The sequence below is a fragment of the Notothenia rossii genome (genome assembly GCF_949606895.1).
Source record: "Notothenia rossii genome assembly, chromosome: 4".
Lineage (NCBI taxonomy): Eukaryota > Metazoa > Chordata > Actinopteri > Perciformes > Nototheniidae > Notothenia > Notothenia rossii.
The window spans coordinates 74,284,023-74,300,649 of NC_136902.1; the positions used below are offsets into that span (position 1 = coordinate 74,284,023).

Below are 16,627 nucleotides of genomic sequence, written 5' to 3' on the forward strand. Positions count from 1 at the left end.
CTTATTTTACCAGTATATTATTGTGATTCTGAATCTCTTTCCCAAGGCAGTCCTGTCCAAGCCAACACATTTTAAATAAATGAACAAACGACACAATTAAAACAATAAAGAAATTACATCAAACTATGGAAGAAACTAATTTAAAATTGAAGCACATTGACTTCAACACAAAGCAGCAAGATAACATAGTTAAAAAGAGCCAGTCAAACCTCAAACAATTGAAAACAAAGAGGAACTAGGACATTTCAGTTTTTGTATTTGGTAGAGGTTGAATTTTCCTTGTTGTTCCTCATTGGAAGTGTCAGTGACGTGTAAGTCATATACTTCATGTGCTTCATGTGCTCTATGATAAATGTAAGCCTTTTTCCACATTCCATTTGCTCTCCACTCAGGTGTTTTTATGTGAAGATTGAAAATACACTTAAAACTGGTGGATGGATACACTCGACAGCGAGCCACGATAACCTGGGACTGTAGCAGCTAAATGGGATTCAGCTATCATTCATTTTATTATTTACACCCACATTCCTGCTGTTGTGACTTGTTGAAATGTCTTCAATGAAAAAGGATTATATTCCTCCCCAGAATTTCTGTATGGCAGTTAGTTTGTGACCTTAAATAATCAATACCAATCTTTCTATAACCCGAGCTAAGAATTGATGTTGCATTACCTTCATAATTCCACCAAGGACTCTGCAGCAATGCTAGTGATTATATGAGGTTTTATTACTCATTGTGTTAGATAGATACACACAATTAGTGAACAGGTTTAGAGAGGGCATCAAAACCAAATCACTTTAGAAATAGCCACCTAAGGGCCCTTATCATCACCGTGTTGTGTTTTAAAAGTGTGTATCACCTCACAACACACAGAGTAATTGTTATCCAGACAGCCTAGGGCCTTTCGGAGAGGATGCCTACTTTGTCAGGTTGTAAATTCGGCCTGAGATGTGTCTTATGCTGTATCTGCTTTATCAGTAGCAGAAATGCATGAGGACTGTAGAGCTAGAACAATAGAACTTCATAACTCCATCTGCTGAGGAAGATTTATTTAATTCAAAACTCAATAAAAGCGGATAAACGGACATTGTGTAGACACATCAGATTACACATGCAAACAATCAGTAGCACTATATTTTATTGCATGGTACTCTTATTGTGTTGAGGAAAAAACAGCAAGGAATAGAAAAATAATAAGAAAGTAAGAAAGAAAATTACTTGTTGCTTACTGTATACTGTCAATCCAACAGTCACAAACTAAATTATTTATTTATTGAAACCACCAATTGAATGACTCAGAAACTGGATTCTTCACAGCTCTCTGTATAATCTTTTAATTCTCTGTGATACAGAGCTCCATGGTGTCCAAAAACTGCTCAAAATACCCAGGAAAATGAGTCACAATGTTGCACTGCATGACATGTCCCAGCATTATGAAAACGGGCACTTTAGTATATTGAGTAAATCCCACCAAAAGCTGTGCTACACAGCTGAAAATACTCAGTAGAGGAGCACATGTGTATTAATAGACAACTTAAAATAGCCCACAACACATGCATCATTCACTCCTGTTTGAGGAACAATTGATTAAAAAAGAGTGCTATGTATGTTAAAGAAAAGTGTTTTTTTATTTAACTTTACTTGTTTAACAGTTTTTAGTGTATGTCTTCAGTAAGAACCAGTGTCCTTCAGAGTAAGACAAATACTTTCCTTGTAAAACCTCTTTGTATAGATCAGTTTAAAGGTCAGATAAATCTGCAATAAAATGTGAGTTGGTTATCTCGAGGCAGAGTAAAACCCTGCACACTTTTAACTTCAGCAGAAGCGAACACACCACTGGAGATGTACGCCCCACTGAAGGCCTTTACTCTAAGTGACGCCTTGTGCATCACAATTACCCACACAAAGCCCTGCATCAGACCGTGAGTTGACTTTTATTTTCATGTGAATGTGGGCCGCAGTGGCAGACGATGACAGCTTAATTCCCGGGCTGGGCCCCCCCTGCTGGGGCCCACCGTTTGTGTGAGCTGACAGACGGAGATCAGACTGAGGAGAGACGAGTGGGAACCCTCAGAGTGCGCTCAGGTTTCTGGGTGCTGTGAAAAGATTTGTCCAAACTATTCATATCTGACGAAGTTTCCCATGTTCTGCACTGCAGCGGGGTTTTCGTATAATGAGCTCCTCTATCTCTCTCATCTATGCTCACACAACAGATACAGATAAAGCTGACTTTAGTTTAGGTCCTTGCTGCCAGCAAAAACTACACGCCAGTGTTGAACTTTTCTCTCGTTACAAACCAGGGGAAGTGGGGGTCCATCCAATTACTTTGGAAAACGCAGGAAACAGGTAAAGAGGTGTAGAAAAAAGAGGAGTGGGGATAACAATTAGGTGACCTCAGTTTAAAAAGGGGTTGGGTAATAGGTGTATTCGACCAACATGAGCACCTGAGGTAAAAGGGGTCAGAGCGAGCAGGATAAGAAGGATTAACGGTCCTGGGGAACGAAGGTTGTTCTACTTTGATAGAGGTCAGAGGGTGCAGCAGTTGGGGTGAAAAGGAAAGGCTTCTGGGCATTATTTTTTAAAACCTAATTTAGCTTTTCTTTTCACACATACCTGAGGAATGTGGATATAGCAATGCTGACCTTCTGAAGATGACAGTGGGAAAACCTCTCTCAGGTGCTGAGATGACACGAGTGTGCTTTGTCTTCCTGCTGATGAGTAACGCCGCCTCGGTCTCCACACAGTTTAATGGATACAACTGTGACGCCAGCTACCACAGCAGGTTCCCTGGTAGGAATACTTTCACTTAACACGCTTTCTCGTTAAAATCCATACACTCTTTTGTCTACAGGTATGTTACACAGGTACAACAGGACATTTTACAGTGTTAACTGTAACTCCTCCGAAGCACATCATTATAGTATTACACATATGAATAAGGCTTTTAGTGTGTTGAAAACATGAATTAACTGTTACTATGTGTGTTAAAAAAACCTTTATGAATGCTTTAATAACTATGCCTCAACAGCGTGTGATAACCAGCCTGTATTGATGTTAACTTGTGAGTGTGTCATGTTAAAATGTGCTCCTTGAAACACCTTATTTAGCAACTACCACAGAAGCAGCTTTGAGTATACTTGTCCAGGTGTTTTTATTAATGTTGTGCATCCGTCTATCTTTAGACTGACTTTTATAGTGTCACAACCACGCAAGATGTAGAAACAACACTAGCTATGTAAACTGTAGTCGCTGTAAATATGCTGTATGATGTCCTTTTTGTTTTTCTGTTATGTTTATATGTATTTATGTGGAACCTACTTGCAGCAGGTCACCCTTGAAAAAGAGATCAAGGATCTCAATGGGATTCACCTGCATAGTAGTAGTTGAGATCAAAATGAAAGTGGAGTACATAATGGGGGTGGTTTTGGGCTGAAAGTTGAAGAGCAGTTTTAAAAAGGGGTTATCAGAACAAAAGATAATGAGAAGTGGTTTACCTGCGGCAGCTTTAGCAACAGTAATTAGTTTATTCGATATTTGAAGACGCTGAGATGTGTTCCTCAGTTTAGAGGACTTTTTTTGTATTATCCTACCCAATAAATGGTATGAACAAAAAAATAACAAAAACACGTCATATATATGGATTAAATGCAAGTAATGTAAATGTCAATTAGCTACATCACATTGGCAGCAATTTTCAAATTCGGGCAACATATTCACAGATTCATTTTCCCATACATTTGTACAACTTAGCTGTATAGAAAATAAACAAAGTATCTGCCAATACCTGAAAGCAATCATTAGCCTTTATAATTAAAATAGTTAACCCAAACCTTTTCTCTTTCTCTCCTTCCTGTGTTCCTGCAGGTGAGCGGGACATCAGTGTGTACTGTGGTGTTCAGACCATCACCTTGAAGATCAACTTCTGCCCCGTGCTCTTCTCTGGCTACACAGACACAGATTTGGCCCTGAACGGTCAGCACAGTGATGCCCAGTGCCGTGGCTTCATCAACAACAACACCTTCCCCACAGCGGTCCTGTTCAGCATCAGTCTCAACACTCTGGAGGCCTGTGGTAACAGCCTGGTGGTAAATAATACACAAACACAATCACATGACGTTAATGTAATCAATAAGCAACTGCATCTTGTTGTTAATTGACCTGGGAGGAAGAAAGGTGACATGGCTGAGATGTTTGTCTCTGCAGGTCAGCACAGCCTACGGGGCCAATGCCTATGGGAACATGTCTCTGGTACAAATTGGGAATGTCTCAGGCTACATCGACACCCCTGACCCGCCGGCTATAATCAGCTACCTGCCCGGCCTGCTGTATAAATTCAGCTGCAGCTACCCGCTGGAGTACCTGGTCAATAACTCACAGCTGGCATCGTAGGTTGCAAGTTACTGCCAAAAAACATCAAATTGTGTGTCAAAAAGAGAAATTTACAATCAGGAAATACTTATTGGATTTTACCTTTATATTTATTTATTTAATAAGGAAACAATTAGGATTTGTTTATTGTATTAAAAAACGATGATGACATAAAGTGCCTGGTTGAAACCCTGAAAGAAATTGTGTAATGTGGATTTTCTTAATAATTTATTTAACAATTTATATTTTCTTCTAAGATTCAGCTTTATGGTTGTATACCATTAATACCTGTTCTTTTTTTTAATTATCAAGTGAATACCTTCAAAAGTGAATTAAATAAATCAATATATGTGTTGAATCTATTCACAGCTCATCTGTTGCTGTATCTGTCAAGGAGAGCAACGGTACATTTGTGAGCACGTTGAATATGATCCTGTACAACGTGAGTACACTGCTGGGTTCATCCTATTATATAAAATATTTTCTGTGGAAAGGCATGCATTTTGAAGCTTTGAATGAGGAGGGGTTTTTATGTTCATAATCTTTTAATAAAGTCAGTGTACTAATTTTTTATTTTAAATTTATGATTTACTTGATATTTTATTTATTTCCAAGACCAAAACTGACAAATAATGGAATGTTTTTTTCTCTACAATTGACCTGGGCAGTCTGGTTTAGTTTGAGTCAATTCAACTAGTCCATCTTGTTGCTGGAAATACTCACACATTAGAGCACCAAATGTGTATTAATTTACCACTTGAAATAGTCCCCAAACGGCAGTGCCCAGCTGTGTTAAGAAATGAAAAGGCTTTTTCTATTTAAATGAAGGCCCCCTTTACTCTTATATATTATCCCGTTCCATATTTTGAATGGAAAAACTGACTTTTCACTTTGACTTTTTTTCCTGGTCAGGATTCCACCTACAATCAACCCCTGTCTATTCCAATGGCTGGACTGGCTCTGAAAACCAGAGTCTTTGCTGCTGTGAAAGCCACAAACTTAGACAAACGGTACCAGATAACATCTTATTATTTTCTACTGAATGTTGATTTTCTCATCATTTTCAGATGTATTAAATATTGATTATATGGTAGGCATTTATTCCAGTACAACAGCAACCTGACATATTGGTTATACAAAACATCTTTCCCACCATCATCTTTAAAGATTAAGTCTTTTTTTTCTATGGTTTGCCTGCATTCATTATGCCATTATGTTATTATTATACTTGAAGGCGCCAGTCTGCAGCAGAGAAAGCCCTGATCTGTGCTTTCCCATGTGCAGTTAGATCTGTATCCTCCATCAGGGCTCACAGTGTTGTCCCTCTGCAGGTGGAACATCTTGATGAACTACTGTTACACAACCCCCTCAGGGAATCCTAATGATGAACTTCGCTATGACCTTTTCTTTGGGTAATCTCGCTTTTTTCCCTCTTCAAGATAATGACTTGATAAACCACAAAAGAGAGTCATTTTCCATTCAGGCTCTCCAAAGGGCTTATCCTTAATGAATGCTACCCTTTCTCATTGAGTGCTTAAGCAAAACCTAGAAGTAAAATATGTAATTTTCAGTGTGCACATATGAGTATCTGTGTTGTTCTCTTGTGACACAGCTGCTCCAAAGACCCACAGACGACAGTTTTTGAGAATGGGAAGAGTCAGATGGGCCGATTTTCCTTCGAGGTTTTTCGTTTTGTTAAACACAGACACCAGAAGATGTCAACTGTGTTTCTGCACTGCGTCACCAAGCTCTGCCGGGCAGACGACTGCATCATGCTCATGCCGGTGAGTCCAACACTTTTCTCAGTTTGTGTCTCCTGACATCAATGAGGACTGAATTTGTATGATATGATTGGCAGATTTGTGCGAAACGACGTAGGAGGGATGGAGAGGAGAGCATTGATTCCCCACCAGTTGCATCTGGGAACGCCATCATCACAGCTGGACCAATCATCACCAGGAGTGGTATGAACAATGAAATTACATAAAAAAGAAGAGTTTGACATTTCTGGGATAAAAGTATTTGCTTTTTTGTTGAGGGTTTACATACAAAGATACCACTCATGTCAAACATGCAGCTACGTTCACCATTAAATATGAAGAATACTGGCTGTCAATAACCCCCTGTAAAGCACATTTTGATATTTACACCATGTTTTTTGTACAGATTAAACACACCAGAAATAACATGTTACTTTGTGAGCTTTAAAGGTGCTTTATGCTTAGGCTAACCGGGTTCAACTTCAAATCTAACAGACAAATAAGAAAATGGGAATAAGAAGATGGGATCAATCTTCTCAGTAAAAATAAACATCCAGGGAGTCATTGAAGATTAGCCTGTAGCCTGTAAAAATGCTTCTAATAAACACTTTTAAAAAATATTTTCCAGATGAAACTCCTGCCAACAACTCCCAACTCGGTAAGCTTATGTTGTCACAAATGAAAATGTTTTAAATATATTCTGCGACTAAGTCCTGTTAAGATAGCAGAAACCATGGACATTTGTGGAAACTCTGGTTATGTTAGGCCTTCATCAAAGGACATGTCTGTTTTAAGGGTCTGCCTTTCCTCACTTTTCCTAACCCCCCAGCGACCGGTACCCCACCCCATCCGATGAACCCAGTGACCAGTGCTCTGATCTCGGGTGTGGTCATCCTGGGCGGGGTCAGCGTGGGCTTCTCTCTGCTGTCGCTCCGCCTCCTGAAGAAGTGCCGCCTCCCAGCAACCTCCGGATCAGGTGTTTGGAACACCACCTTTAAATGAATAAAAATCTGTAAACGATAACAACATGGTACTGACCGTATGTGAAGAATGAGTATACAATGTTGGGTTCAAAATGTGTATGTGTGCTTTCCTTTTTACACACATTAATAAATGTGGATATTTTATTGTTGTAGGTGTTTTGTATTTATTGCCTTTAATACCTCATTATTCTTGTTTAATTAATTGTCATGTATTGGTGGATAATCAGTGTTTACAGAAGATGTACACTCATATCTATAATGCAAATGATAAAACGTTATTCTTTAGAACTTGTAATAAAAGATTGCATCAGAAATGTTCCCTTTCTCTCTTTGATGCAACTTACGAAAATTACTTGTTTTGACAAAATGTATCTTATTTTTTCCAGATCTGAGGAAATTAGCTTATACACAAGGTTAGACTGAAACCAAAGCAGCTTATAAACCGTTCAAACAAAAAAGGGGCATATATCTTCTGTTTTCATTCAAATAGCATTTAAAATTTAGCATTACAACCACCTGTTATGAAGCATTTTACAGTGTTTGGGATTTAGAATACACAAAAACTATAAATTGTATCCGTGTTAAGTGGAAATGTACTTAAACAGTAAAAATAAATGTCTACAATTTAGAAAAAACACTTCACCTCGATGCCGGGAGTTAGAAAAGTTTTATTATTTTACAGAATCAATGTATTCAAATGTTTTCTTTAGGAATATTGTTGCTGTTGAGTATTTAAGCTAGATAACCATTTAAACGTTTTTTTTTAAAAGAAAATACATATTTCACATATCAGGAAGTTGATTGTTTTCACTGTTCTCTATGTACTCAGAAAAGGACCTACAGCTAAAACAAGGAAAATAAAGGAAAGTGATAGGTAACATACAAACATTTAAGCACTATATGTTAAGGTTGAGTGAAGCAAGCAGGACCCAAATGCAGATAACACTGAAAATACCTTTATTTCAAGGATAAGAAACAGAACACTCCCCGGTGAACACAGTCACAGACAAACGACGAACCAACAATGACAGACAGAAAAAACAGAACTTAAATACACACAGGACTAATCAAGGTAACAAGAGACAGATGAGGAGGGAGGAGAAAACACAGGGGCAACAGGTGAACACAATCAAGAAAACAGGTAGGAGGGAACAGGTAGGAGGGAACACGCACAGCCGTTTCTCAATCGTGAAGAAACTGGCTTCCAAGCCAATATTTCAAGGATACTACGTCATCGAGTGCCGCCGAAGGACTGTTCCAATCTCCAGCATACTTGGAATTCCACAGAGGCCACGTCCTTGGTTTGGGGGTAATTTCGAGGCTGCACATGGGTAGACTTCGCGTCCTTCAAATCCCCACAATGCTTTGCGCACGGACCAATTTCAAAAACCCTTGTGGAGAATGGCTGAACCGACGCAGCGCAGCACACATTTAAATGTAAGTATGTAGTGGCGTAGAACATGTGTTGGTAAATATGTTACTTTGTTGCATTTGTTATCACCAAAAATGTGTTCCTGGAAAATAAAGCAACTTCATAATTAGATAGACATCGTGAGGTATTTATTTTCGGTACAGTTTATGTTGAAACTATTAGAGAGAGTGGCACACTTGTTAGTCTGTTCCATTCTTCTTTGTTTTCCAAAGCCGTGGCTTGAAGTATACTTGCTTCGTTTCTGAAGGAAGTGACTTGGAAGTATGCGACTACCAAGCCAGTATCCTCACGATTGAGAAACGGCCACAGACAGGAAACCAAAGACAGATCTAAACAAGACAAAACACAACGCAGACAGAAAACCAAAAACAGATCTAGACAAGACAAAACACAACACAGACAGATCGTGACAACTATATACACATAATAAATACAAATGCATAATGTATAGGCTGTGTATAAACAACAAGAGGTTTTGAATAAGGAAAAATTTTTAATGTTAATGTTTTGGAGGTACAATGATTTCACCAAACATTGTATCAGCAACTTTGTGTTTTACTAAATGTGCATATAAAGTACACTTTGTTAGTCAACATTGTGTGGCTAGGCATTTTTGTTGTTGGTAACAAATTCATCTTTAATTAGGTAAGGAAAGGTTGCCATTTCCTCAATCATTGATTCGACAAAAGGACGTTTATTTATCCCTCTTTAATATCGACACCTATCTGTAAAAGTTTTCCAAATGTCACGGCCTTGTTGGTGTCCAATCTCAAGGAAAATGAGCAAAATACCAAGCACAGCAAGAGCTCATTTGATGACTGCCAGAATTAATCTTTCCATTTTTGCCATATTGATTTTCTTTTCCGATGACCTATATAAATGTATTTTGCCGGCAGCTGCGTTTCAAGTATCTGACTCCACGTCTGTTTTTGTGACCTGCACGGCTTTGCTGCATTCACTGCTCTTTATCACTCTAATCCCTCATTTCAACAGCCATTTTGAGATGTATTCAGCGTTCACAATGACCACAGATAACTGAAATGAGAGGAATAAATGCTATCATCCACCCTCTCAGTTTATTATCAGAGATAATTGATTAAACCCTCCTCCAAAATTGGAAATGAGGCTGGGAATTGGCTTTGAATGCTTAAGTCAATCTCAGACTAGTCACAACCAAAGAAAACGTTTTCCGAAGAATAAATATGAGGGTGTGTGTGTTGGGAAAGATGAGAGGCCCGAAGGAAGCTTATGGCATGTTTCAGTGCACACAGCATGACAATAACAATGTTTCCTGTATTTGTTTTGTGCCATGCATTTGACAGAACATTCACAAAGAAGCCCATCCTTCAACTTGACCCCAATCAGAGCTTTCTCTTCCCAGAAGGCTCACCTGACAAGATTGGGTTTCCAGCTGTCCTTCAATCATTTCACTCAAACCTCAACACTCAGTTAACTGAAAAAGATGCTAGAATAGTATTGCTAGGTCTACGTGGAGCACAACATTCTAAAAAGTAAATCTTTACTGTATTTACACTTTGAAAATAAGGCACACTTAATGGTCAAATATAATAAATGTGAGTGACATTGTTATTCTGACCAACATGTTAGATCCTGATAACGTGCCATGACTGATGAGCATCAAAAGACTTTATTTAAAAGGAATGTTGTGCCGATTTATCAAATGAAACTCCAGAAGACAGTAGGTCATCTTTCCTATATTAAGTTTGAGGCCCCAGGTGGATAGAAACCATACATGCTCATTATGTTTCATATTAGCAGGCAAAGGGGGCTGCATTTCACACACAAAGTCACAAAGCCTTAAGAACATTGTTAGACACATACAACAAAGAAGGGAACTGTGTTGGGTTTCATCATCTGCCTCCAGGAGAGGACCTCAATCACAAAAAGTGAATTGTTTGCGCAAACTGAGGCAGCCCCTCCTAAAGTCCTATTGACCCTGTTTCTGTCCAATCCTAAAACAGTGTTTTGACCACACCATGTATTTCACCATACATAAAACAGACCACTGCGCTCTTATTCACAACAAGCAAAGACAATGAGGGGGTGAGAATTGAGCAGACTAAGTTTTCTTGATTGACAGCTCTGGATCATGCATCAACATTTGGACCGTTGCTTATATTTGGACCATTTTCTGTGTTTGACATCTGTGTGTTTTCCACAGAGGGCCAAGCAGGGAGATGGCTATATTCAGCTTCCTCATCCTGACCTCCTTGTGTATTGCAGGCCGAGAGGCCTTCAGCATATCTGAGTGTGGAGCATATGCCAGACGACCAGGTAAGATGAGCGTAACCTACAATACCATTTATTATTTTTTGATGTGAATTGAAGGGAGCACATTGATTTTCGTTCAGATGTCGACAAGCCATATTGATTCAAGTTTACTCCAGCTATTTCACACCTGGAAGAGTGCTAATTGCTCTGGTAAATAGAAGAAAAAGAAAAGTAGATGTTAAATTAGCCGTCATTAATTAATAGTTTAGGATTTTATTAACTGTTCGATCTTCTTGTGTAACCATTTATTTCATATCATTTGTAAATGTATTTTTTAGGATGATTTTACATACTTGTCTTTGTGTGTTATGTATGCACACAGAACAACATTGCTTCATTTTAATGTGAATGCTAAAGAGTAGTTTTGATAGTTATGATTTTTTTAAAATAATTAAATAATGTTGGAAACTTTCAATAACTATTCCATCTTCTCACCATCAGAGTACACTGACATCACTGTGGTGTGTGGCACATCTACCATCGACCTGGCATTTCAAATCTGCCCGGTTTTCTACACGGGATACAACACAAGCCTACTGATCCTCAACCGCATCCGGGACAGTGTGGACTGTCAGGGGACCCTGGACACCTGGGTGTCCCCTCCTGTGGCGAGGCTCAGCTTCCCCATCAGAGAGGGAAATGCCTGTGGGAGTAACTTCCTTGTGAGTAATTTATCAAAGTGTTCTGATTAAAAGTATGTGGGATGTTGATTGTCTGAAATATTATACTTTAGCTGAGGAGAAGTTTGTAGAACTGAAAGGCTATCTTAGTACTGTGGTAAAAGCTAGGTAAGAAACAGTTTTTAAAAAGGCTAGAAATAAGACCATTTTATATAAAACATGACATCCTAAAACTCTTCTTTTCTGAGAAGAAGGAGCAAGTTGTTCCACTTTCTCTCTGTAATTTCATCACTACCCTGCTGAGACTAAATTAATTTTAAAGCATTTCTCAAATAATCATATAATTCCATTAAATAATTCCTCAGACCACGAGTGCACCAGGGACAGGAATATTTGCTGACTCCTCCAACATCAGAGTCAACAGTCAGCGGGGCGGTGCGATCCTTTGACCTCACCCCCGGGACGATCACCTACAACGCAGAGCTCAAGTACTCATGTGCTTATCCTCTGGAGTATCTCATCAACAACACCCAGGTGGATGTGTAAGTTTACACTTATAGAATGTGGGTCAAACTATACATTTACACATCTTACATCTCACATCTGTGCAACGTGTGATCTCGTTCTTTTCTTCCTCGTAGGTCATCCTCCTCCATTGCTTTGAAGGACAACAATGGGAGCTTTATGAGCACCCTCAGCATGGCCTTGTTCCAGGTACCTTACATCCTTTACTACATACTATAGATGCCCGTATCTCTGCCTGGCACCAACATACATTTTATAATATTATGTATGCACTTAATGTTCTTACCTTCTCATCATTTGCCAGGATATAAATTACACCACACCCCTTGTCTTCCCACCTCTGGTCATCGAAATGAGAACCAACCTCTACGTGCAGGTGGTTGCATCCAACCTGACCTCACAGTAAGAACATTTTACATGTTAAAAGACCTGCAGTTTTTACTTTCTTTGTTTCAGAGCTGAACAAATATGTATTATAGTAATAAAAACTACATTTAAATATGACCAACTACTGTACTTGAAAATGTCCTTCGATTTTTAGATACTTTGTGGTTATTAACACTTCTATTGCACAACTATTTAGGGAGAAATATTAAAATGTTTACTAACCTACATTTTTCTGATAGCTACTTACTTCTAAAACCCTGGCAATAAATTTAAAAAAAAGAAAATGCATAATGAAAGTCTCAATAAAGAAATGTCTCTCCTAGTCACCAACCACGTGACTGTGTCTCAAGAGATTGTAAATGTGAGGTTTCCACCTGGGACCCTCAGTCTCTGACTCGGTCTCTCTCCACAGGTACTTTGTTCTTCTGGACCGGTGCTACGCCTCGGTGAATCTGCAGCCCTCTAACTCCACCATTTTTTATCTATTTGTCTCATAAGTCAAAAAAACTTGAGCTTCCAACTTTATCTAACTTTTTCCCAGTCCTACTAGATTTTATAATGGATTCTGTCTCGGTCCAGCAGTTTAAACTTGAACACGTACATCACATTTCTCCTCTCTTCCATGACAAAAGTGCTCCACACTTCCTCCTCTGAATCCGAAGGGAACTCTAGTCTTGATTTCCTCTCCCTGCCTTTCTATCATTGATACAGTGCATGCACGTATATCCCTGTGATGTGCAAATGGAGCACTTGTGAGGTTTGCCTTTTATTGAAAGGTGCTCCATAGATCAGCCCACCACCATGCTGGAGAACGGGGATAGCCAAATGGCCCGCTTCTACTTCCCAGCGTTCCGCTTCACCGAGCAGCACAATGAGACCATCCCCACTTACTATCTGCACTGCATCACCCGGCTCTGTGAGCACAGCACCTGCAGCACCTTCAAGGTGAGAAGACACTGCATGCATTTCAAGCAGAAAAATCAACATAAGCCGGGTCATAAGCTCACGTCTCTCCATATGGTTTGATCTGCAGCAATGCAACAGGAAGAGGAGGAGCGTACAGTCCACGGTCGTCCAGGAGGGCATCACTGAGCCGTCTGTGGTCACTGTGGCAATAAAGGCCAAGACAAAAAACTGTAAGTCAAGGAAACACTACAGAGCAGGATACATATAGAGAAAGAGGCAACATTCACTCTTTATCTTTCAATAAAGAGAGAACTGAGAGAACATTTGAAAAGAAAAACCAACACTGACTTAAAGTGTCCTTATAGGTGACAAAGTATGTCGAGGAAATAGGTAAAAGGAGATAAAAATGAGAATGATAAAAGAAAAACAGATATACAAGAAAATGTTGCACTATCACAGGATTGATTCAAATATAATACATAAATCACATAAATGATCCAAAAAGGTTACCATAGAAACTTATACAAAATAAACGTACCACTACAGTACTTTCCGATTTTTTTTAATGAAACCCTTGTAAAACTGTTTTCTCTAGGCACATCACACACTTATGACCCTTCTCTCCTTATTTTTTTAACTCTTCTTCTCAGTAATTTCATTTATTTTTGAGGATTATTCCCTCCTAATGAAATTCTGGCCCTTCCTGTCTATCTTGCAGCGATTCAATCCAAAGAAGAGGGTGAGTATTTTATTTTTTAATTTGACTGCCATGAGAAAAAGCCTTTCACAAAGTTTTTAGTAATTACATTCCCTCAGAAATGGAAAGCCCTTCTAATCTGCAGCGTGTCATAAAGTATTTTGTTTCTGGAGCAGAGAATTTTAATGGTCATCATCTCATTTGTGCACAGCGCTGTCTGGTGGTCTGTGTGCAAGGGAGCGTCTGTTGGCCTGGGCATTGCTGTGGCTCTCCTCGTTGTGCTAGGGGTCGCAACTATTGTGATGGCAGCATCTTTTTATCCGAAACTGAAGCGGCTAAGCTAGCAGCAGCCCATAACACTGAAGACCAGCTAAGGCTAAATTACCTAATGAGAGGGTGACATTCACATACTCTTGGAGGCGCATAGTGTATGTATGAAGGCTGTCCTGAATCAAACTATTGATTGGAGCACTCCAATCCTTCACAGTCTGATAGATGTTATTGAAGGTGAAGTCTGAATAATGCACCTGTCATGATGCACTGCATGGTAAAGAGTAAATAAAGATATTCAGTTGCTTTCTTAAAGGCATAGTTCCACATTTTGAGAAATACATTCATTTGCTTCCTGGATGAAGTAACTTTCAAAATAACTATTGTGCAACATAACATTCAACAAAATGAAGAATGTTCAATATTACACTTACATTTCTATATTAACTAAACTAATAATAGCCTTATAAATAGGGAACTTTAGAGATGCTGGTAGGTAATCTGTTACCTTTTAACCAAACCAGTCTAACTTCTCCCTTCTGTTTTCAGGCTTCATGCTAAGCTAAGCTAACTGGCTGCAGGTTTGAGCTACATGTTGAGTTTGAAAACATGAGAGCAGCCTCAATATTTTCATCTGACTCTCGGCAAGATGGCAAGTGTAACAGGAAGGCAACACATTTGAATTATAGCATAATGTATCACATTTTATTTTATTTACTGCCATTGACTAAATGCTCTCTTTTTCAAGTACTCAGACATCTTCTTTTTATACGTGAATATCTACATCTGTCCATGCCATGAATTATGAATGAAACACGAAGCTCTAAATTACTTACTTGAATTATTAATTGAAGCCTGTGTTGTATCCAGGGAAATGTACTTTTTTTTACTTGTAACGATGTATAGTCTGCTGTTTGTGCCATTTCTCTATGTTACACATGCATTATTATGACAATTAAAATAAGCAAGACATGAAATAAGAGGTTTTGTCTTCCAACTGCAGACCCTCGCCTGAAGTTTTCTCGTTTGCTCTGCATGGCATGCAGTGGCGGAGCTGAATCCTGGCCACCCTATTGGTCACCCCAAACACCCTCACCATAGGGGGCCAAACAATTTTGGAACATTAAGAAAAAAAGATGTAAGTAACCTTTCATCATTCATCAATAATTAACATTAATAGAACGTTATATTGATAATGTACTGACTAAACTTACAATTCAAACTTATTTTCTTCCTAAAGTTAATTATCCAAAGCCTCTGTACACCCCCTTCTATTTACATGTAATGGTTTGGTCCCGCCTCCGCCTCCAAACGGCACTTTCTAGAAGAGAGTGAGAGCATGTGAGGAGCAGGGATGCTAGTACTTACGTGTGAACCATGTCTCAACGACTAACAAAGTCAGGCTTTCAAAATGAAAAGAAAGGAAAGAAAGAAAAGAGAGAGGGACTAAAGGGCAACAGTATGTCACCCAGTTTTTCAAAAGAAAAGGTGGGTGTGGTCCATGAGTGGTGGAAATGTGTCTGTTAGCTAAGCGTAGTCCATTGTAAATAATAATTGTTATGTTTTTTTTTTACTAAGCTGACATTAAGTACTGTTTATATCTATTAAAAAAATGCAGAGGTTTTTAATTTCACTGCTCTTTTAACTGACATTTAACAAATGCAGGTACATTTTTTAGCAGCTATTCATACTAAATCAATTGTCCCTCCCCTGGTGCCAGGACCAACATATCCATCTTTAGGCTCAGCAGCCCTGTCCCCCCAGAATGCTGAACCTGAACCAGCTTGTCTCCCAACTGAAGGAGGTGAGCTGCATTGTTTTGAATTACATGCCACTTAACATATCTGAAGGGAGACTGGAATACAATATATATACAGTGGGGCAAAAAAAGTATTTAGTCAGCCACCAATTGTGCAAGTTCTCCCACTTAAAAATATGAGAGAGGCCTGTAATTTTCATCCTAGGTCTCAACTATGAGAGACAAAAGGAGAAAAAAAAAATCCAGAAAATCACATTGTCTGATTTTTAAAGACTGTATTAGCAAATTATGGTGGAAAATAAGTATTTGGTCAATAACAAAAGTTCATCTCAATACTTTGTTATATACCCTTTGTTGGCAATGACAGAGGTCAAAAGTTTTCTGTAAGTCTTCACAAGGTTTTCACACACTGTTGCTGGTATTTTGGCCCATTCCTCCGTGCAGATCTCCTCAAGAGCAGTGATTTGTTGGGGCTGTCGCTGGGCAACACGGACTTTTAACTCCCTCCAAAGATTTTCTATGGGGTTGAGATCTGGAGACTGGCTAGGCCACTCCAGGACCTTGAAATGCTTCTTACGAAGCCACTTCTTCGTTGCCCGGGCGGTGTGTTTGGGATCATTGTCATGCT

The 16,627-nt window shown here is 39.0% G+C and overlaps 1 protein-coding gene and 1 pseudogene across 3 annotated transcripts; both read left to right on the forward strand.

The window, feature by feature from the left end:
- Positions 1-2,324: 2,324 nt before the first annotated feature.
- LOC307035319 (zona pellucida-like domain-containing protein 1) lies at positions 2,325-7,130 on the forward strand (the record flags this gene model as incomplete). Of its 2 annotated transcripts, XM_079674467.1 has the most annotated exons (11): positions 2,325-2,346; positions 2,677-2,790; positions 3,865-4,085; positions 4,204-4,385; positions 4,738-4,810; positions 5,281-5,378; positions 5,700-5,780; positions 5,981-6,152; positions 6,227-6,332; positions 6,757-6,786; positions 6,958-7,130. In XM_079674467.1, 10 exons carry the CDS (start codon positions 2,685-2,687, stop codon positions 7,128-7,130), a joined length of 1,242 nt encoding a protein of 413 aa, XP_079530593.1. The 2 variants fall into 2 exon arrangements, with proteins under 2 accessions (XP_079530593.1, XP_079530592.1); XM_079674466.1 differs by lacking the exon at positions 2,325-2,346 and having other exon boundaries at positions 2,652-2,790.
- A 3,611-nt stretch (positions 7,131-10,741) lies between these two features.
- On the forward strand, positions 10,742-14,806 carry LOC307034905 (zona pellucida-like domain-containing protein 1; annotated as a pseudogene). Its single transcript has 9 exons — positions 10,742-10,838; positions 11,277-11,497; positions 11,821-11,997; positions 12,097-12,169; positions 12,285-12,382; positions 12,780-12,860; positions 13,144-13,312; positions 13,401-13,503; positions 14,790-14,806. The product of its transcript is annotated as a zona pellucida-like domain-containing protein 1 (transcript).
- Positions 14,807-16,627: the final 1,821 nt, after the last annotated feature.